This window comes from Anser anser (assembly GCF_964211835.1).
Source record: "Anser anser genome assembly, chromosome: 1".
NCBI classification, from domain to species: domain Eukaryota; kingdom Metazoa; phylum Chordata; class Aves; order Anseriformes; family Anatidae; genus Anser; species Anser anser.
In genome coordinates, this window is record NC_139720.1 from 204541721 (window position 1) to 204563697 (window position 21977).

At 43.4% G+C, this 21977-nt stretch overlaps 2 protein-coding genes and 1 long non-coding RNA gene across 5 annotated transcripts in view; 2 read left to right on the plus strand and 1 right to left on the minus strand.

Moving 5' to 3' along the window:
• Positions 1 to 3169, plus strand: part of RAB30 (RAB30, member RAS oncogene family) — a 43051-nt gene extending 39882 nt beyond the window's left edge. For both annotated transcript variants that reach the window (XM_083796710.1, XM_083796711.1), the window contains exon 5: positions 1159 to 3169. In XM_083796710.1, the coding sequence (XP_083652836.1) occupies positions 1159 to 1409 (251 nt within the window). In that variant the 3' untranslated portion in view covers positions 1410 to 3169. The remainder of the gene's footprint in view (positions 1 to 1158) is intronic.
• A 5770-nt stretch (positions 3170 to 8939) lies between these two features.
• LOC310880659 lies at positions 8940 to 12335 on the plus strand. The gene is made up of 2 exons (XR_014571846.1): positions 8940 to 9366; positions 11500 to 12335. It is a non-coding gene; the product is annotated as an uncharacterized lncRNA (long non-coding RNA).
• Positions 12107 to 21907, minus strand: DDIAS (DNA damage induced apoptosis suppressor). 2 transcript variants are annotated; one of them, XM_083796432.1, is made up of 5 exons: positions 21645 to 21907; positions 19878 to 20006; positions 18730 to 18891; positions 16764 to 16881; positions 12107 to 14902 (listed from the first exon to the last, which is right to left on the minus strand). In XM_083796432.1, the coding sequence occupies exons 2-5, from the start codon at positions 19988 to 19990 to the stop codon at positions 12356 to 12358; spliced, it is 2940 nt and encodes a 979-aa protein (XP_083652558.1). In that variant the 5' UTR covers positions 19991 to 20006; positions 21645 to 21907; the 3' UTR covers positions 12107 to 12355. The 2 variants fall into 2 exon arrangements, with proteins under 2 accessions (XP_083652558.1, XP_083652557.1); XM_083796431.1 differs by having other exon boundaries at positions 21641 to 21906.
• Positions 21908 to 21977: the final 70 nt, after the last annotated feature.

Genomic DNA, 21977 nt, shown 5'->3' on the forward strand with positions numbered 1-21977 from the left:
CTTTACATGCCCCAATGGTATTGCAAGTGAGTCTTGGATTTAAGGAGCTGCCATACAAGAAACTCACTACACTCCAGAAGAAGAGTATGACACATGTACAAATGGCTCAGAAATAATAAATGACTAACAAACGTACATATGATTTTTTAGGGAACAGTAAGTTAATTATCAGCATCTACAGCATAAAATATAAATAACTTCCACAGCACACACTTTAAACATGGTAACACCCATAAAGTGCTTACGTTGAGTGTGAATTTGTTTAGAAAGAGTAACTGCAGTGTATACAGTCTGTCCAAGAAATTGCTTCATCAGGAAAGAAGGGGAGTATTGGATGAAAGAAGGGCAATGGGAGATGGCTTGCTAGCGCAGTCTTCTCCTGCTGGTTCTCACACCAGCTCCAGACACAAGGCCAGGAGAAGTTTCCTCCCGAACCTGACGAGAACCTGGACACAGCCCCCTGTTATCACAGGCCCCGCTCTGTTACCTTCTTTGTAAGATTAATTTATGGCAAAGACATCATGTTTGAAGTGAAGTGGTCTGTAATAGGCTGTAATCATATCAGATGGTTGCTGGAGGCATTAATCAACTCCCTGCTAAAATGAGCTCTCTGAAGCAGGGGGCTGGTTCCTTGCCCCACCTCGCTCTGTGAGCGCCCCCGAGCCTGTCTGTGCTCCAGCCTCAGCAGCCAAATCAGTCGCAGGGATATTTAATTAAGATAGGAAAGCAGCCTTCTGCACCAGACTTTAAAGCTTGTAACGACATGAGAAATATCACACTTAGTGTCTCACGTGCTATAATTGACGTTTTAAGTGCTCCTCAGAGCCAGAGCAGGAGAATTTTCAATAGATATTAAAATGGAAATTCTTTAATGTCAGTTGATAGCAGCAAACAGATGCACTAGTACTAAATTAAAGCTGACGGACTTGGATGTTCACAGGGCGTGTTCCATTAAGTGAGCTGATATTAAATGAACCTGGCCTGTGTATCAGGGAATCCATTATTTGGAGGGGAGAGCAAGCACTAAGCGTTTCATGTCGAAAGCCCTATCTATTGCATACGTACAGCACCGAACTCTTCTTCATCCCATATCAACTTCTGTTTCTTTTGTTTTGGAAGTCAAATTAATTCCCTCTCTACAATCTTCCCTCAATGCAGGTAATAAGATTGATTTAGCCGATAAGAGGGAAGTCTCCCAGCAAAGAGCCGCAGAGTTCTCCGAAGCACAGGACATGTACTATCTGGAAACCTCAGCGAAAGAATCGGATAATGTGGAAAAACTCTTCCTGGACTTAGCCTGCCGGCTGATCAGTGAAGCACGGCAGAACACCCTTGTGAACAATGTCTCATCCCCCTTACCAGGAGAGGGGAAAAGTATCAGCTATTTGACTTGCTGTAATTTTAATTAAAGAGCTGGCATGTGATTCTCCATCCGCCATGGGCCCACAGGATTTTTTGCCGGGATTTATCTCCTCGGAGGGAATTCCTGCCACTTTGACCCACCTGACTTCCCCTGAGTCAGGTTGCAGACCTAGAAGAAGCATGGCAGGCTGACAGCTCCAGCTGCATGGCAACGTAGCAGAATATAACATGGTTTAAATTTAATTTTTTCTTGCAGTTTCTGGAGTGGGAAAGGAGAAAGGAGAGTTGGACAAGTGGTTCGTGTAACGCAGAACATGAGCGTTTCCTTCTGCAGGTGATGAGATCAACCTCTCTTGGAGAAGACACTGAAGAGTTCAAGGTCTCTCTTACAGAACAATGTGTTTGGTCCTTTGTAAAAGAGAAAAAACAACACAACACAAAAGTACTGAACTTGGACTACACTGGCAATCATCTAGACTGCCAGCCAAGTGAATTCTTAGGATGTGTACATAGTGTCTGCCCACGTGTCTTCATGGAGGACTGGTGTTTAAAATAATGTTACGTCTCTCATCTATAGGCACTTTCATGAACATGAAATTAAAAAAAAAAAAAAGAGAAGTTATATCTCAACATTTTCAGACAAGGATTCGAGAAGACATGGCTACAGCTCCATTGCTTCCTTTGGTGCTAGCAGTTCAGCAAATATTCCATAGACCAAGCGTAGTCTTACTACATTGCTGTCCTCTGAATGTGTAACTTAGACTGATTAGGAAAAGAACGCTAATAAGCACTGTTCATTAAAATCCCATTACCTCTTTTTCTAGGCTTGAACATAGTGAGAAAGGACTGTGCTTCTTTGATATCCAACACAGGATGAAAGGACTTCCCAGAAATAAAATAAATAAATAAATAAGAAAATGAACTGTCCCTCCTCTAATTAGTATTGTCCTAAAGTGAAAAATTAGCCTTGGGAAATGTTATTGGTGGAATTGAAAAAATGCACCAGGCACGACCAAAATCTTTTGTGTGCACTGGTTGTGCGTAAGGGTTCAAAGAGAGCACAGTTTTAAGTGGGAGCCTGCAATATGTCTGGGATAAAAATAAAGCTTGTAGATACAGTTCCTGTTGAAAGGCAGGCATACAATTTTGTAGAGGTTTTTCTTTTTTTTTCTTTTTTTTTTCTTTTTTTTTCTTTTTTTTTCTTTTTTTTTCTTTTTTTTTCTTTTTTCTAACGTGAAGTGGAAATAGCAGCAGGTTGCAGGTGGCATCATTTTGTGTCTGACCCATCCAGCGATCACCTTATGGAACTGTTCTCTGAGGAGCTCTTGAAGGTATCATCTTGGCCTCTCTCCTCTCTGCTCGAGTAGCTTTCACATTCAGGGCTGTAGAGTCATTTAATTTACCTGATGCTTTGTACTCTTCATCTCAGACTCCAGTGTATGTGTAACTGATAGGCAATGTGTTTCTACAAAACCCCTGAAGTGGAAGCATTATGGAATTTATTATTACACCTCTAGTGCCATATGCGAACAATGCATTGTAAATTTACACACTGACATTAAAGCAAAATTGAAAGATAGTGAATGCATTCATGGAAAATGATTTTTAGAAGTTTGAGTTCAGTTTAGCTGATCTGGATAAATCTCTCCTGGCAGTTACGTGGCTGTGATATGATGTAATTTAAAGTTAATCACCTTAATATCATTTGGTATTTACTGAAGATTATAACAGAACTTTTGTATTGACATAAAAGTTGCCAATAAGTTCATCCTGAAAACAATAATAATAAAAAAGTAGCATTTTAAAATGCTTTTTCACATTTTCCTGAAAAGACTTCCTTGGGCTGTATCATGGTGTGCCTTTGATCTGTAATGGTGAGCTGACTCTACATGTCTTTGAGAGAGGAAGGACTGGTGTATCATATGTCATTTTTTAATATTTTCTTGCTATTTTTAGATCACTTCTTTTGTGACTAGTGCTAAAAATGAAGATGTAGAAATTGTGGTACAAATCTTGCTTGTCATTTAGGTAACACTTTGCAAAGTGCTGCTGTAAGCGTTAGATGTTGGGGAAATGTCATCTGATGCACTGGCCTGTCCTGGTCCTTTTTGGTCTCTGCTCGTGATGTAACCTAGAGGATTTAGAATGGTGTGGGATTTGGTGGCTTCTGCTGTTCTGGGTTGTGTGGTACAGCCTGTGCTGGAGAGCGTTGTCTTCCTTGAGCATTCCCCAAATTGCCAAATGCAGCCTGATGTGAGCTTGTGAAGACCACGAGACCCTGACACAGCTGGTTCTGCACAGCTTTGAGGTTGTTTAGAGCAAGACTCGGGGCGTTGCACATAGGGTAACACTGGAATTAAAAATCAATATTACTCATATTTCATTTGTCAAAGCTCCTACTCTCCAGATTGAGATGATCTTGGGTAAAACACTAAATGTTCTGTGCTTCTGCTCACTATTTGTGAGGTACTTTCATGAGTATTTTGTGTTAGATGTTTGCAACGCAAGTCTGCTGGCACAAGCTGTGACTCCCTTCTGTTCTTACTTGAGTTCCCCATCAGAGAGCAAGCACTGAGAAGAAAAAAAAAAAAGAAGAAGTCCAAACTTTCCTTCAAGAGAGAGAGTTATGATGGAGAATGTGAAATTATGAACTCTGTAGAAGATGGGGACACTGCATGCCTCTTCCTACCTCTAATACTGAAATCTCAATTCGGTCTACAGGTAAGTCGTTGGAGTATGCAGTTGGATACGTGTTTGAGCTGAATGCTAAGTGGCTTTGTGATCATTATTTAATGAAAACCACATGTCATGAATTGTCAGACAAGACACTTTGTTCTTTGCTGTAGAACATGTGAAACAGCCGTTACAATCTGTGAGCCTGCTGGTGCTGTTTGTCTTTTTGGAAATAGCTGTATCGGTAACAGTGGGCTCCTGCTAGTCTACATTTAGCGGTTAATGGCTATTGAATTCCTTCAGCATCAGTAATAATAGCAGCAGACTGAGATTGACGCAGCAGACAGTGATTTGAAAAGAGGGAAAGTCGGAATTCGTGATGCAGAAGCATTGTGGGTGCACACACGTGGGACAACAGGCTTGGCCGAGCTTTTGCTGACAAGGGATGCAATTACTTATGGTCAAACCCACGGGGTTTTGTATCAGCTGCTTTTCTGCTTGTCCTCCCTTTCCAGCATGAAGAACTGTCCGTAAATCATGCTGAGATGTTGAGCTTACATAATTTCTGTAAACAGAGACTGAATTCACTTGGAAAACAGGTGAAATTCTCCACCAATTAAAATATGCCAAGCAAACCTATGGGATGTGCTGCCGTTTGGGGGGCCGTGGTGCCATCGTAGTCAGATGGGACTGGAGACGCAGTCCCAGAAAGCCTCTCCCAGCAGTGTGTACCGTGTACAGCCCTTTGTGCCGGGGGAAGATGGCTGTGTGGAGCTGAAGATGCAACATAAAGAGATGGTTATGTTCTCTCGGGATTTCCTCAATCCTATCCTCTCACAAAATGCATCTATGACTTAGCTTTTGATTGCTCTGGATTTTAATAATTGTGAATTTGGGTCTTACCTGAGACTCTCCTGTATTGTCACTGGCAGTATCAAAGTACCCCATTCCCTTACACGTGCTGCTCCTACCAACATCTACCAAGAAGACCTTTTTGAGTTTATTCAGTTAGAAAATGTGTTTCTAGAGGACACTTTGTATTCCCGGTGAGCAAGCATGGGAACTCTCCCAAATATTGATGTACGTTAGGGCTCACAAGAAAACCCATTGGAGCTAAAGGAAATGCTCTGGTCACTTCTAGTAGTGACAGCCCAATGAAAGCTGTTACATCAAAATGTTTTCTTCCTCAGATCTTTTATCAGCTTTATTTGTTTGAATGAACGTGGCTCTTGAAGCCACCTTCTCTTTGCTTGTATCAACTGAGTCTGTCCTCTTGTTGCTGTGGGTAGTAATTGCTGTAGTTACCGTTCACAAAGGATCATCATTTTGAAGGACAGTCCTGTTTTCTGGTGACAATGAGTGGTGGGGAGCCACTTACTTGATTTCCCACAAGTGGCGAGTGCATCCTAAGGAAAGCAGCCCAAACTGGAACCCGTTGTGTCTTTGAAATGCGATCACCCCCTTGAATTGTACCTAAATGTCCCATAAAGGTTACAGATCTCCCATCTGCCTCTGTTTAGGATTTATCTTGGCTAGAAAAACGGACAACAGGGTAATCGCGCTGGCTGAGATGCCAGACTCCCACATCAGCCTGCTGCCTTGCTCTGACTCGCCTCGCTCACCGCCGAGCTCAACTGACCCAAAGCCGTCTTTGCGCTATATCTAGCCCAGATAGGTGGCCGGCTGTCATCACCCGTGGATGCAATCGCACCCTTTCCCCTCATGTGAATGAGCTGTATCTTAAGGCAGAAGTGAAAACTATGCTATGGGAGTTAAGGGTGCAGTTGTGTTTGTTTTTTCTTTTCTTTTTTCCCCCTACGAGTTGGGAGCCACAGATCCAGAGGGAATGCCATCTCCTCTACATGCTCCTCTGAGCACAGTCAACCGGGTAACTGGGGAAAGAAAACACAGATATAGCTGAAACCGAGACAACAATGAGTAAATGCTGTCAGGGAAAGGTTGTTCTGGTTTTAAGAGTATAGCCAGGGTTAAGAGCTCAGTTCTCCCGGCTGTGGATAAACAGGAGCTGGCCGTGCTGTTCTCTGATGCTGTTTTCACATTAATATCTAGCTATTAGCACTTCCTGGATGTGATCACATTCTTTGAAGCCGTTCTCCTTTTCCAGCAAGTTCAGAAGATAATTTTAGCTCTGGTTAGTGCTATAATTAAATAACCGAGTCTCAAGCTGAAGCAGCAGATGCCACCTTTGCCAATGCTTTTTCCACTGCTTATCTTGGGACACCGCTCCCAAGGACACGCGTGCTTGTGAGCGCACCACGGAGTTGTCCCTGCTGAGCATCTTCTGGAGTCCAGCCTTGGTGCCTAGGGACATGACATGGTCTGTGTGAGTCACACTTTTAGCTGTGCTAAATGGTTCTCCAGGGAAGATGGGTTGTTAGAAGTAGGGTGAGGGTGGTTGGGCACTGGGACAGGCTCCCCAGTTATGGCACCAAACCTGCCCGAGTTCAAGAAGCATTTGGATGATGCTCTTAGACATAAGGTCTGATTTTTCGGTGGTGCTGTGTGGAGCCAGGGGTCGGACTCGATGACCCTTGAGGGTCCCTTCCAGCTTGGGATATTCTGTGATCCCATGATTCTAAGAAGATGCAGTTCACGTCAGCATCCATGGCTTGTCTTCTGGGCCACCCTGACTTTCTTACTGGGAAAGCATAAACCTAACAAATTCAACAAGCCTATTCTCAGCCACGGCAGCCTGTTAGGAGTTTCCCTTTTTGTGGGACCAACGGGAGAGAAGAATCAGTGGCGGATGGTGCAGGCGAGTACATCGCGAACACACAGGCGGACGCTGCTCTCTGCCTGGGGAGGTGCTCTGGGATTGGGATGCTCCGCTTGGGGAGCACTCTGCTATCACCCAGGCGCTGGGTTACACTGCGGGCGCGAGCTGTAGTAAATGCAGCGGCCACAGCATCCCCAGCAGCCGAGCCCTTATGGAGAGGGGAGTGAAGGAGCGGGGACCATTGTTTTGATGTTTTAATGGAGTGAGGATGAAATGTTTGGTTTATGACGCGGAGGGCGGCGCTGATTTCAGGCACTGCTGTTGCCTCTGCTCTTGCAAGCTGTTTGGAAGAAAGCCTTAGCACGGGCCTCCACATAGCGCTGAAGGAGAAAAAAAAAAAACAAAAAAACTTCTTAAGCCAATGTTTTGGGGGAGAAAAGGCCATCTAATGAGGGGAGCGGGGAAACCCACTGCTTGGTGCTATGCTGGCTTTGAGCGACAAGTCTCTCGCTGGATTTTAGAGGAATAGTTTAAAACGTGCCATGTTTTTTAGCACGACAAGATGCACTGCAGATATGTCACAGCCATTTCACTCCCCACAGCTGTTTACAAAAGAAAAATAAATAAATAAACCCCCTGGGACTGGAGCAGCTGCAGTCACTCAGCTGTCAATATGGGACAAGCCTCTTTCTGTTCCTCTTTTATTTCCACTTCACTCTGTTCTGCTGCACATATTTGGCTCTTCTGTGGATTTTCAGATTATGAGTTTTTTTTGCCCAACTGCCTTTGATCTATACAGAAAGACTCACCCAGATCCCATTTGAATTCATTAATACATTGAGTAGGCATTTTAATTTTATGTTTACTGGCTTGTTTCCTTTTGTAATGTTATCTAACTGACAAGTTCTCCGTACTCTGCCTTACATTTAGTTTTTTTTCAAGTCTAAAATGTTTCCTCTTTCCTGAAAAGCTATGACAATTTTTAGAGAAGTTATAAAGGTGTTTTCATCTCCACAGAAGAGAATCTGAATTGATCTCAGCTTTGATTACTAACAAATCAATACTGAAGCACGTAATTCTTTTTACACCAGGAACAAAGTACATTTTATACCATGATCTGTAGCTTTAATTGTAGTTTAGAAGCCTGCTTAGGCACTAAAAGCAGCATTTTGTTTGCAACTTCCATGCCAGTGAAGTCACAGCATTAAAGGAATTTCCTGGGACTGGAGTTTTTCCCACACATTCAGCTGTTTTGCAAAGACCTGCTGTATTTTCCCCAACAACTGTGAATTTAGCACAATGTACAGAATTCTAGCGAGAACCCCGGTTGCTTAAACGTCCTAAACATGTGGCCAAAAGGATGAGGAGCGGACACGTCTCTTGATGATCAAGCACAACCGTTTCAGTGGAGAAAATGCCCTACATTTGGTCAGACCATTTATCTCGAGTTGCTGGGAGAGCGCTGTCTTTGGAAAGGGTTTAGGTGTTAGCAAGTCGCCAAACTGTGAACCATAGACGGTCAGAACCATTGGACCTGTCTGTTTGTTTTTTTTTTTTTTCCTAAGTTCCTGTTGTCAAGTGTGGTACAGTGGGGTTGAGGAAGGAATGTATTTTGGATGACCAGGATGATGAATGTATGATGCTTCATGTTTATTTGTAATGTCCTTTTTATACTTAGAAATTGCTTACATATGTATCTGTATGTAAATAAATGTTTAATCCTTTCCAGCTGGCGTTTAAAGTGTCTGATTTGCTTGATTGTGATGTTCGGGTTTTGTTTCAATTTGATCTGCAAAGCAAAGTTGCCTTTAACATGCGACAAACTGATTCCTTTAGGAGGATGTGATTTAATTCAGACCTACAGCCGAATGGCTGCTGAGGACTTTCTGCTTGGGTTCAGCGTAGCAAGAGCAGAGGCAGAGCTGTTGTCCATGGGAGCACTGTCCCTTTGCACTAGAGCAAAAGAAAAAAATAATAATATTGGCAACCAGAGACTTCATAGCCATGTTGGAAATGCCAAAGAAATGCGAATTGCAGTCACCAGAGGGTGGTATTTGACAGAGGGAGCATCCTCACTCCAGGGTATTGAAACCTGTAGCTGGTTAAACTCTTGTCCTAGCAGGATGCTGGGGTTGTGTGGATGAAGGTGATGTTTGGATGCTTTGGATGCTTGAGTTGGTTCATATTCTTTGTCCCACTGCCTTTTTTTTTTTTTTTTTTTTTAATTCTAGGTCTCTTCAGCCTTCAACATGCTCTTTGTGCCCACAGAAGACAGCTTCTTCTGCTGGACTTCCCCAATGATCTGCCTTTCTGTGGAGCTGAGATCCAAAAAGGAGACTTTCTCCTGTTTTAAGCCTTTTGGTCCATATATAAAGTTTGCGCTCTGACATCCTGGAGATCAGATTTCCTCCCTTCTGCTAACACTTACAGTGAGAAATGAGCTGTGAAGCTTGAAGACACCATGTGTCTTTTATTGCCTCTTCCACCGACCTTGAAAGTCTTTCCTCGGTAAATGTCTGCCATGAGGGCTGGACCATCTGTTCTGCGTTTCCCCAGGAAGCTGGCAATCTGAGTCAGCACTAAAACAGGAAAAGGTATTTGCAGAGGGAAAGGTCCCTGCGTGCTTCTAAGCAGGAACTGGGCAAAGGGAGGGGAAGAAAACATCCTTGAAGCTCAGGCAGTTTGGGAACTGAGCGTTTGCTGAACGAGGTGAGGGCTGCAGTGTGCTCCCTGTGGGGGTGATGGCTGGAGAAGCCCAGCCAGCTTCTGCCTGGGGAGGGTAAGAGACGAGCTGGGGTGTGGAGCGAGGCTGCCTGTGCAGGATGCGCAGCTGGCCCAGCCCGGCACTGCAGGGCCGTACGCGCTGCTCCCTGGGCTGGAGGGGCTGCTCTTCCTTGCAAGAACCACGTAACCTCTGGGCTGTGCAACCTTCTTCTTGTTCAGTAGAACAGAACAGAAAAGAATAGAAAAGATTAGATTGAAAGGTGTAGCAGCAAGGTCATTCTACAGAAGGACGCTTGTGCCAGGCTTTGCTACGTGTAAATGGGGCTGGAAACACCGTAGGAGCACAAAGGCTTCCGACAAAAAGGGAACAACCTGCACAGGGGGAGAAATGCAAGCCCCACAGGCTGCAAGAGTGAGAACACCACAGCTGCCTGCCTCCATCCTCTCGTGTACAAATCCTTCCTCTAGAGCACCTGGGGCACTCTGCCCAGATGCCAGTTCACTGACCGGCATCTGTCACACGACAGTACTTTTTGGTGTTATTGATGCAGTCCTCTTGCATAAAACAGAGGGCTCTGACTGCCCTGCATGAATGTCAATGCTATCGTACAGACAGTCCCATCTAATTTAAAATCTAATCTCAATTTTTGTCTTTCTAAGGTTAAGGAATCAACCACAAACTTTGTGTTTTTTCAGGTGTTCTATTAATTACTTTCAGTGTTAAACATGCTGTGTTTTATTTTTTTTTTTAATTTATTATCCCCCCCCCCCCATATAATTGCATCATATCAGCTTGTACGAAACTACTTCTAAGTGTAGTACAGGGATAAATTTGCCACTGAATAAAAGCACTTTGGATGAAACGTTTCATGTCAAGGCATGGTCAGGTATACAATGTAGAAGTTCTGGCAGTGTTTTAGTGCTAGATGCATCAGGTCTGGCATATCACTCAGATCGGATCAAACCCCCCATGATAGGGTTTTTGTCCAGCTGGGTGTTTCTCCAGCTCTTCACAAGGGAGTGCTTTAAGAGCCAGTGGCACCAGTCTCATCTTATGTGGGAGACTGGTTTTGAGCATGTGCTTTATTGGCTAGGGCACCAATCTCTTAACAACCCTTCAACAGATCCTTCCCTGTGCTCAGTGCTGTCGATGTGGGTAATGCTGTCTTTCCCTTTATTTCTTCTACATAAGATATAAATTCACAGAATCACAGAATCGTCTAGGTTGGAAGAGACCTCCAAGATCACCTAGTCCAACCTCTGACCTAACACTAAGAAGTCCTCCACTAAACCATATCACTGAGCTCTACATCTAAACGTCTCTTAAAGACCTCCAGGGATGGTGACTCAACCACGTCCCTGGGCAGCTCATTCCAATGCCTAACAACCCTTTCAGTAAAGAAGTTCTTCCTAATATCCAACCTAAACCTCCCCTGGCGCAACTTTAGCCCATTCCCCCCTATTCAGATTCACCATTTCCAGATAGGCTACATTTCTTACTCCCTTTCCACTTCCCCTTAACAGACTCATCGAGTAGGATTTTATTTGACCAGGTGTAACATCAGTAAATGCAGGCACACACACAAATCCAGACTGGCTCACACAGGCTCACCGTACAGCCCTGCACTGTCCTGACCGGAGCAACCACAGTGCAGTTCTGGGGCTCTGACTTGCTGCAGGCCTGCAGCTCAGCTGGGCAACTCACCAACAGCACACAACTATACAGCCTCTTCTGGTACTGGCGTGCCCCTTCAGCTGTGTCAGGCAGTCCTGCGCAGGGGTCTGTGTGTCAGAGCACATCACTGCTGCGCTCTGCCCTCGTGGTTTAGGCTGGCATCACTGGCACAGCACTTAGGAAGTGACCCCACTCACAGGTATGATGTTTGTCATGACTTTAGTCCTCTCATCTAATTACCTTTAATTCTGCCCCCCCCTTTTTTTTTTCTTTTTTTTTTTTTTTCCCATCAGTAACTGGATGTTTATTTTCTTCCATTTATGTTTAGGACCAAGGCACTACAGAGATCTGGGCTTTGGCATTTAAGACCCTACCCAGCCCAGCCTCTTGCACTGCCACCTACTGTTGCAGCAGCCTCAAACAGCAGGAAGAAATTCTGGGCTGCGCTCAAGTATCTTGAACAGCAAGGAGAAAAAATGGTTTGCTGCCTAGGGTCTTTCAGTTATATCCAGAACTAGGCTTCAGGCTCTCTTACTATTGGACAAATCTGAACCTGCACCTCAATTTCCTGAACTGTAAGGAGGAGGGAAAGGATATACAGGGACGACAACAACAACAAAACCACCACCACCAGCTATGGAAGAACTTTTTTGTAGTCTATTTACCTATGCAGACTCGCTGTGTAGTCATGAGAAACTGTTCTCTTCTCACAGCCTGCAGAAGTGCTGCAGTCTCAGCACACCTGTGCTCTTGGGGCATAGCTCACCAATATCCTGCTCGACTGCAGAAGCAGCGTGTTCGATCTCAGATCGATCCCCAGAGTCATCCAGTAAGAACCTGGGAGGGACACGGACTCCAGGGGCAATTCTTGTGAGGAAGAGACAATAGTGAACCATAAAATACTTCACCTATTTGTACTTGAAAAAGTGAGATTATTAAACGCTCACACATTTACATAAGTGTTTATTGCATGTTTTAATTTACAGTAAGATAAAGTAACAGCAGAATTCTTTCTTCCCCATCTCTATTGTACAAAGCCCTGCAAACAAGCAGATAATCTTAGGAAGACATACGCCAAAAAGTATATAAAAATTGTTTTTAAACAGCTCTTTTCTTCATATGAGTCATTCTAAAAAAAAGTCTTAAAAATAATTTAAAATAACACAGCATAAAATAATCATTTTTTACTGTTTTGGCTTATGGAAAAAGGGGCTCTGTGTTTGGAAGAACAACTCAGGAGACCAGCCTGTTGCCCCTTCCAATATAACCCCTGAATAATTTGCACGTGAGAGGCGATTCTTTCCTCCTGAAGAGGAACAAGTTTCCAGGACTGAATCATTTAAAAACAAGGCCTTGGTGGTACCTGCAGACACAGGAGTTGCTAGAATCCCAGCTGTATTCCCAGAGTTTAACCCCTCACTTCTGAAGCATGCATCTTTTTCACTGTTCTCTTTGCTTCCAGAAATCGGGTTCCTGTCCCCGTGCTCACAGGTCACTTGCGAGCCAGTAGCCCAGCTAGCTGTTTTTAAGCCTAAGGATGCGGTAAGTTTCTGTCTTTTGTTTGCAGATGGAGGGATCCACTCCTCAAAGTCAGCAGACAACTGGCTGTTTTGGAACAGCTGTGAAACAGAGCTATTACTTTCTTTCTCTTCCCTGTTACTCAGCTTTTCACGTTTCACTAACCTGCCAGTAAGCTGCTGTAACTGAGTGTTTTGAAAGGAAGCCCTAGATCGCTTGCATTTGGAATGGATTTTAGCAGGATTTTTAGGGGTGAATATAGTGACAAAAGAGCTTTGTTCCCCCAAAGACCACAGTTTTTGGATAGGTTTTGCCACAGGAGTTGACTCTGAATAAGGAACAAAGTCTTGAGCACTAACTGAATTGCATTCTGAATCATAAAAGGGGTAAGCTACTGGTGTACTGTGTTTACGAAAAGCAAGAGGGGACCTATGTAGGGAAGGGGTCTGTTTTAAACTGTTACAGGGAACACCCACAGGAAAAAGCCCCAGTTCAGGAGTTGTGACCTTTCCTGTCAAAGTCTCTTCCTGTATCAGAGAGTTACATGACTTATTTAAGAACTCTACAGTTTTTGCTACCTCACTTGTATCAAAGAGATCAGCAGAAGCATTGTAGCTGCCTTCAGGGCAGCTACTGTTCCATATCATCTCTCTCTTATTTATGCTTTTGAAAGTATTTCCTTGCAGTTCTGTCAATGTTTTTAATTCTCTTTCATACATCCTCCTTGTGTTGTTGGGAGTTGCTGGATCAGAGTCCCACTTCCCTGTGAATATAAGATCTTTTCTTTGGTTTGCTACATAAGAAGAATTTTCTTTATTTCCACTACCAGCTAAACAGCTATCACGCACAGACTGCACGCAGGTAGCTCTCTTGCTCCTTTGTAAACAGAAGGTTTCATGTTCAGCAGCACACTGCAGATTGATAAAAGGACAAGCTGACTTTGAAACTTCAGTATTTGCTTCCTTGGGCTGTCTGTTTCTTTTGGAAGCAGAATACTCTGATGTAACTGGTAAGGACTGTGATGGAGTAAGTAGATGAGGGTTCGGTATAACGCAAGATGCTCCACATTCCTTGTCAGCTGAAGATAAAATGCTACAGAAAGACTCATGTTGTGACACCTCATCACTCACAGGATTTGAACTTGATTGATGCCAAGCAAATGATATGCTCTCCCAACTATCTTTCCCTGCTGGTTGCAAGAACCTCCCCGATATGCTCTCTTCAGGTAAACCACCACCTCCTGGGGCTTGCCTGGGATACGATTTGTTAAGATCTACACTCAACTTGCTGCTTTCAAGGGCGGTATGTTGGCCTGCAGCAAGACGGGGTGACGTTACAAAACTCTCACTTTCTATTCTGGCTAAAAATTCATTTAGGCTTTCTGAGAATGGGAGCTCCTCCCAAAACACGGAGTCTGTCTGAGACACTCCAGTTACACTTACATGATTAGAAGTTGAGGTACATCGGTCGTAAAAAAGGGAGCTTGGGGATTTTTCTTTGTAAGAATCGTTTCCAATATTAGTCTTTGGGTAAATGCTTTTTACTCCAGACTCTGAGGGATTTTTTAACAACCTGGAACTGTTTGGAAGTGAACACTTTGTCTCTGAAGAGGAAATTCTCTCTAATTTATCAGTCTCAGAGATTCTGTCAGTTTGACTAGGCTGTGAATTTAATTCATCCTCCTCCTCTTTATTCTCTTCCCTCACTGAAGAGCTGCAAAACTGTGACTCCCAAAGAGTTTGATTGTTAAGGCTTACACTGCACGATTCTGCAGAGACAGGCCTCCCCTCTTCTTCATGCTGTTCACTCACCAGCTTTCCCACTTCCAGAGTGGGAAAGTCTTCCGCTGTTACCCAAGCAACAGATGAAGTCAGGCTGAAGGATTGCTGCCAGCACCCTAAAAAACTTTCTCCGCTACTAGACTGAACAAAACAGGAGTTTCTGTTCCAGCTAGACAAGCTGCTGAGCTCGCTGACAGGATCATCTATTGGAGGTGACAATGAATCAGGTAAGTGTGAGCTGTTATTATGGTTCCCGAATTTCCTGGACTGCAGGAGCCGATGAAAGTAGCTGATAACAGTAAAGCCAGTAACAGCAGCATTTGGCAGGAAGATCTGGCAAGCTGTAAGGGTTTTTGTACCTCTGTTAATTCTGGAACAGTTTTGCAAGATGCTGCTGGCAAAAGAACACCCTCCATCCTCACTTGCACAACCCTGAGGGGGAAAAGGAAAAATTAGTATAATGCTTTGGTTTAAGACAGAAAAAAAATAATTAAGGCACACCTTTTAAGTCAGGCTTAAATTTAGGTATCTCTTTTAGGTCAGAATCTGCAGCAAAGAGAAGACGAAACAGTCTGTCACGCAAAGCAGCACTCCCTGGGAAATAAGAACTGGCAAGGGCTATAAAGGGCATCACAGCGAGAGGCACTTTGCTTGCTGCAATTATGCAGAGTTTTGGAGCTGGAAAAACAACCAAGAATTCTAAGGAAGAACTTCACAGAAATTTTCTTCCTCCCATTAGGGCACTGGGTGCTCCACAGCTTCCTCCAGTACAGTTCTGTGCAACTGGCGAGCTGCCTAATGCCAGTGCTTTTCTTTTGTCTAGGAGGCACTGGGCAGTACTTGAAGCGAAGCACTCTGGTACCAGATACCTGAGTTGGCAGCTGAGCTACCAAAGCCAGCATGTTATTTTCTATGCGATACCTCCATGAAATGGAAATAATTTACAACCTTTATCTTCTCAGATATATTTAGAGAGTAGTATTTCAAAGGAGTTTCAGCTGCAATTCCTTGTAACACCTGCTCCACTCTCCAAAGAAACAGCAGGTATGAAGTGATATTAAAAGCAGAGGGAGGATCTAATGTTTTGAGAAGTGGATAAACCTTCTTTTATCTCCCCCTGAAGGTCTGACAATGCCAGAGAAGACAAAAGCATATATAGCTGTCTTCAAATTCATCCACCCTTCTATTCCCTGAGTCCCTGCTGGGTGCAAAGATTGAAACTGAAGACTGTTAGCCAAGGACAATGCCTTTCTAGGTAAGTCTTAAAATATATATGTATGTTTATACATCTCTCTCTATTTTTTTAGAAAGTATATTGTGTTGATTCTAAATTTTATCTGGGAGAGTGCAACTGTATGCATAGCTGAACAAAGTGATATAGAAACGTCCGTAGCCACAGGCTGAGCAAATGGTCTTTGCATACATGTTCAGGCATTGTGTGTCCATAAGCAGCAACAAGGCTGTTGACATACAGAAGGATTACTCATATTTGTAAAGGTATTAAACCTAGAGAGCTGGTGAATGGTTCTAGCTAAATAAAGTTAATCCACAAGGTTCTCCAATTTCCATTGCTTAAGACACAACACAAGGAAAATCTCAGCTCAGACACAAGTTTTGTGGTACCTGTGGGTGAGGAGAAACACCTGAGCCAGGTAAGATTTAGTCCACAGACTTTAAAATATGAAAGACCCTCAAAAGCACCATTTTAAGTGAACTTAAAAGACAGTTCCCGTGGAAATATTACAAACAGCTAATATTTCAGAGTCTGTTAAGCACACAGGCAAACCACAGATGCATATGTTGAACAGCTGTACTTTATAACCATTTTTAAACACTCTTAAATCCAGAAATGTCAAAATGCTGCAAGGGGATGTGTGCATCTCCCTACATTTCAGAAACCAGAAGACTATGCAGCATGGGAAAGGTAAGGCAAGGCTTGCAAAGGCAGTCTGTTTCATGCTCGAACTGTATATGCTTTTATTTTTTTTTAAATACAGATTCCAAGCTGTTACTGACATCCACAGGAGCTGGCATTGCTCAGCCTCTCTGAAAAGCAGCCCTGACAAGCTGTCAAGCTGACTACTGCCATTCAAGATGGCTTTTGAATGTGACTCATTTAAAATAACACAGAAGTCTGAGGAAGAGGAGCAGAATCATTCCCATATTCTAGCCCTAAATTTTATCCTCAGGATACTGACATTCTGAAAAAATGTCTTGATAAGTCTATGCCCCCAGCTGGCTACAAGCTAATGAAAAAACTCTTATAATGAGTGTAATATGGATTAAAAATTACCTTCACTCCAAATATAAATCTTTTTCCAATGAAACAGGTTTCAACTGCTTCAACTAACATTCCCGGAGATGCATCTCTGTTTGTTTCTCCTGACAGCTGATTAAAGTCTTCAATACACCTTGAGTAAAAACATACAGAAATAATGCATCGACGCAGGAAGATTTACATAGCAGTTCAGCTGTAGTGTAGGTAGATGATACTGTGGTAGCTTAAATTAAACAGAATGAAGAATTAAGAGAAGATATTGTGGTAGCTTAAACTAAACAGAATGAACACAGGAAATTGTGAACCTATAAACTGAATTGTTTCGTTCACTTAATTTGTTACAGTGAAATAAGAGCAAACAATACTTTGTATAGGTTTAATATACATACAACATTTGGGTGTCCCTTGTGTGGCTCCAGTTTTTGGATCAGCACAATGATTTACATGTTATAATGCTGCCATATATGCTGCTGTTAGTTACACATCCTTTCTGCCTGCATCTTTACAGAGATGGCAGCACCCATATTAAGCCATGCAATTAGTTTTGCTTTTCACAGTTCACAGTAGTACAGCAGTCTAGTGTAGAATGACCCCCATAAGAGTATTTTTAATGCTGTTAATATGGGATTTAAAAAGAGTTATCTTTGACCCGATGATAACACGAATCAGTGGAAAATAAAAACAGAGAGAAAGAAAAAGGGAACGTATCTGAATATCTTATTATAGCAGTTTGACATATCAGAAAGTCTGAAGCTTTTTATGTGGGTGGTCAGGCTCTGAGGACTAACAGCCTTTCTTAGAAATCCCTCAATGCTAAAGGAACACCTGCTCCCATTAAAAAAAAGCTGTAAGACACACACTTTTTTCTTAATCCTAACTATTAGAACAACTAAACAACAACAGAAAAACAACTAAAAATCCATCCCCCCCAAACCAAACAACCCAGCCAAATTAAAAAAATGACAAAAAAAAACACCAAATCAACCAAGCAAAAAAAAAACAACCAAAAAAACCCAACCCAAACACCAAAACCAACCAACCAACCAAAAAAAACACCATAAACCTGACAGGCTCTTTTTACCTTAAGACTTATTTTCAAATCTTGAGGGAAAATTACGTTTACATCTCTGGAAAAGTCAACTTACTTCATAATTTGCCATTAGATGAAGAAAATCACATCATCTCAAATTTAGGTGGAAGGATCCACCCAAGGGCCCAACTAAACAGTGAAACTCACTTAGCAGCTGGTACTCGTCTTAGAACGGAAATCATAGAAATCACAGAATGGTTTGGGCTGGAAGGGACCTGAAAGCCCACCCAGTACCAACCCCCTGCCATGGGCAGGGACACCTCCCACCAGCCCAGGTTGCTCAAAGCCCCATCCAGCCTGGCCTTGAGCACCTCCAGGGATGGGGCATCCACAGCTTCTCCGGGCAGCCTGTGCCAGGGCCTTACCACCCTCTGAGTGAAGAATTTCTTCCTTGTATCTAATCTAAACCTACCCTCTTGTAATTTAAAGCCACCCGCCTTGTCCTATCACTGCACCCCCTGACAAAGAGTCCCTCCCCAGCTTTCCTGTAGCCCCCTTTAGGTACTGGCAGGCTGCTGTGAGGCCTCCCTGGAGCCTTCTCTTCCCAGGCTGAACAACCCCAACTCCCTCAGCCTGTCTTCACAGGAGAGGTGCTCCAGCCCTCTGATGATCCTTGTGGCTTCCTCTGGACTCGCTCTAATGCATCTTCAACAGAAAAGCAGAGGATCTCTTACATAAGAGTAATACATATCAAAATTTCAAGATTTCAGGAAGAAAACAAACTTAACCATTTTCTCAAGGTGACGGGTACTAGGGAAATGCTGGAAGGGAACATTTTAACAGCTTTTTTCCCATTTGTCTCCCCACCATCCAAGCCCATCTCATTTTTTCTTTCTTTTGAGGTTGAAGAAAAAGCAGCAGTTATACAGGCAGATGCGATCCATTCCTTACCTTTGCAGATTTCCTGCAGTGACACCGAAGAATGGATCTAAGCAACTTCCAAACACACTAATGTCAAACAAATCATTTGTGTCAGCAATCTTCAGGGACAATCTGTATCTGTACCCTACATCTTTAGCTTCACCTGTGCAGCCACACTTTAGACAGTTAAATCTGATAAGGGACAATAAAAGAATAAAAAACAAATTGAACACATGAACTTCACTGCTGAGCTAAGATCTGATCTGCAGTTTAAATGCCACTAGAATAATGCATCAAATATTCCATTGCAAATTATAAGATTGCTTCTTAAGTCTTTATCCCTTGAGGCATTAATATTAACGTAAGCTCAGCAAGGGGCCTGTATCACTACTGAATCCCTTTGGTTTCTTTGGTAGATTGATTAAATGCTAGTCTGTTGTCAAGCTGCAGAGATACAGTGGGCTTTGAATGACCTTTGGGGGATTCTGAATTCCTTGGCACCTCTGTCTGTTTGTGTTTTGCTGTCTACTGGGATTTTTCTTTCTGGAACTTTAGTATAAAACCTAGATTTAAAAAAAAACACCAGGAAATAGCGCTGTTACATCTTTGACTTCAGCATGCGAAACAACAGATATCCTTCCTTTGCAAAGCCAGCTCCTTCCATTTTGTGCTGATACTCATCGATTTGTTGTTCTTTTATGTGTCATAAGTTGGACGTTAACAGTGGGAGGAAAAAAAGGAAAGCTCATCTCTACCTGGACACACAGCAAGTGGAAGAATCATAATGGATTACATCATGCACTGAACACACAGAATAAGAAGAAATAAAGAAAATATATGGTTTGATTTGCAGGGGCTTTTAACTAATGCTTTCTAACTTCAGAACAGCACCAAAGAATTGAAGTGCAAGGGATGCAGTTGGAAGATATTAACACACATCTGCATTCTCCTGAACTATCCTTTGACTTCATGTGGCACAATATAACTCTTGATTCTTAGTGATCTTCAAACTGCTACAGAACTTTAAAGAAATCCAAATGGTGCTAATTTCAGATATTTATGGAAGTTATCATTTATTTCTCTGATTAGTTAGTGGTAACTTCGTGCTCGGCTCTCAGAGACCTGCAAGGCCTCTGACAGCGAACAGCCAGCGGGATGGAACAGCTTACAGCACGTACCTCTTGGGGTTCAGCACCAGCCTAGAAAAGCAGCTCTGACAAGCAGGATAAATGAAGCAGGAGTTCTGGACAGAAACTACAGAGGCAGCCAAGAGTCCTCTTGCTTTGTTCATGTACTCACAGAATCACCTGAAACAGGCAAGTCAAAATGTTTAAGGAGTTCTGGTTTTATGAAATGTTAATCAGAGAGTTCCAACTTTCGCTACCAAAACGTTCTCTACAGCTGATGTAAACAAGGCTTTATAAATCCTTCTTTGAAAAAGCACATTTATTGCCGTAATAGTTAGTTATAAATCTCCTTTCAATATGTACTTCAGAACAAACCCAGAATAGGAAGTGAATTCCACTTCTTCACCCCATAACTCCCTTAGGGAAGTAGAGGGCTAAGGAGATAAAGGAGACTTGAATGTGGCTTTTATATGTTAAAAGCTGTTTTATAATCAACGCTGACATTTTGTTCATACTTTGCTACAAAACCGTTCGAGTCTCGGCCAATCCCTTGGCCCTCAGGGGCACTGTTCTCAGCATTCTGGTAAAAACAAGAACTGTAACACGCGTACTAGAAAAATGTGAGTGACTGAAGTCATAACTCTGAGTAGTTCAGAGGAAAAACAAAATCAGATAAACAAATATTCCCTATGGCAAAAAGGCCTGGGAAAAAAAAAAAAAAGAGACAATAAAAGGCAAAAGCTTTACTGGACGGCCAACCAAAATGAAAAATTTCGCTTCAGAACATACATGAGCAGGGATTCGTTTGACATTAAGTGGTGCCCACCTTCAATTTGTGCTAAACTAGAACTCTTTTGTTTTACTTGTAGTACAGGACACCACCACGCAGTATGAATAAAACACAGCAATGTATAAAAAAAGGTCATAAAAGTACCCCCAAAGATGGGCTTAGAGCAATCAGCAGGTGCTCCACGTTCCAATTGCTTTTCAACTCAGAACTATCTAAACAAAGCATACCGTCACCTATCTGAACTTTTTAATTAAGAGATTCCTGAAAACATGGCAAATATTTTCAGTATTCTATTGAAAACTGTGAGTTAAAGCATAGAAGAATTTGCATTTTTCCACAGGTTAAATTAAGAGACCCTTTTAGAGCAAGGGGCTCAATCCCAGTAACGCTTTCTATGGCAGAAATAACATCTGCCAGCTGGTCAGAAGCGAACACAGCCCAAACGCAGAAGATCTGCTGGCTTTCAAACTGTGAGAAAAATCTCAATAATTTTCTCCAGACAGGACCTTCTGTGAAGCTATTTTATTCATGATTGCAATGGCGGGCGTCCTGTCAATTAGGAGCGCATTTTAGTAAACAAATCATAACCTTTTATTCCCTATCACCCAACACCTGATCACCTCCCCTGTTTCCTCACTGGCTGAGTACTACAGGTTCACAAGCTACTCGACGCTCCGCTATACCATATATGCACAATTTTTTTGATCAACCCTTTAATTTCTCCTTTTTCCTTTCTTATGTTTTGAGAACCTGTGATCTTTGTTTTACCATTCTCACACCGCTCATCCTGTTTTTCTCAAGCTTCTACCTTATTTTGGAACAGCGAGGCCTTCTACTGCCCACTTATCTACTTAGCATTTCTCCTTATTACGACTACACAGCTACCTTGGAATACGGAAGGTGAGTTCTCTACCGCAAAACCACAACTTAGTTTCTCACAAAACTAAACCCAGCGACCCCGACGAAGGCGCTGAGCCCCGAGGCACCGCCCGGACCCCCAGCCCCTTCCCCTGCCGCTCCTCACCGACGCTTTCCACGGGCGCCCGCCGCCCTCTGGCGGCTCCCAGGGCTCGCACCACGGCTTTTACCCCAGCGCAGCCACCGCCTCCCGCTCCCCGAGGACGCCGAGGGCCAGAGGGAGCCGCGGGGCTCCCCACACCCCGCCGGGCCCCCTACGCCCCGCCGCGGGGGCCCCGTCCCCGTCCCGGCCGCCTTAGGGCCTGGCGCGGCGCCATGACAGCGCGGCCCCTGAGGAGAAGGCGGAAGTGCGGGTGGTTGCCAAGGGTCGTTGCTAAGGGCGGGGACGAGGAGGCGCTCAGCCAATGGCGACGCAGCGCGGCGGTAGGGCCTCCCCCAGCTCC

Excerpts from the sequence above, each read along its gene's own strand:
- DDIAS (XM_083796432.1), bottom strand. The coding sequence starts at position 19,990 with ATGAACAAAGCAAGAGGACTCTTGGCTGCCTCTGTAGTTTCTGTCCAG. Across the intron at positions 18,892-19,877 it reads CTGGTGCTGAACCCCAAGAG|ATTTAACTGTCTAAAGTGTG; the intron begins GTACGTGCTGTA and ends GTCCCTTATCAG. Across the intron at positions 16,882-18,729 it reads ACTGCAGGAAATCTGCAAAG|GTGTATTGAAGACTTTAATC; the intron begins GTAAGGAATGGA and ends TTTTTACTCAAG.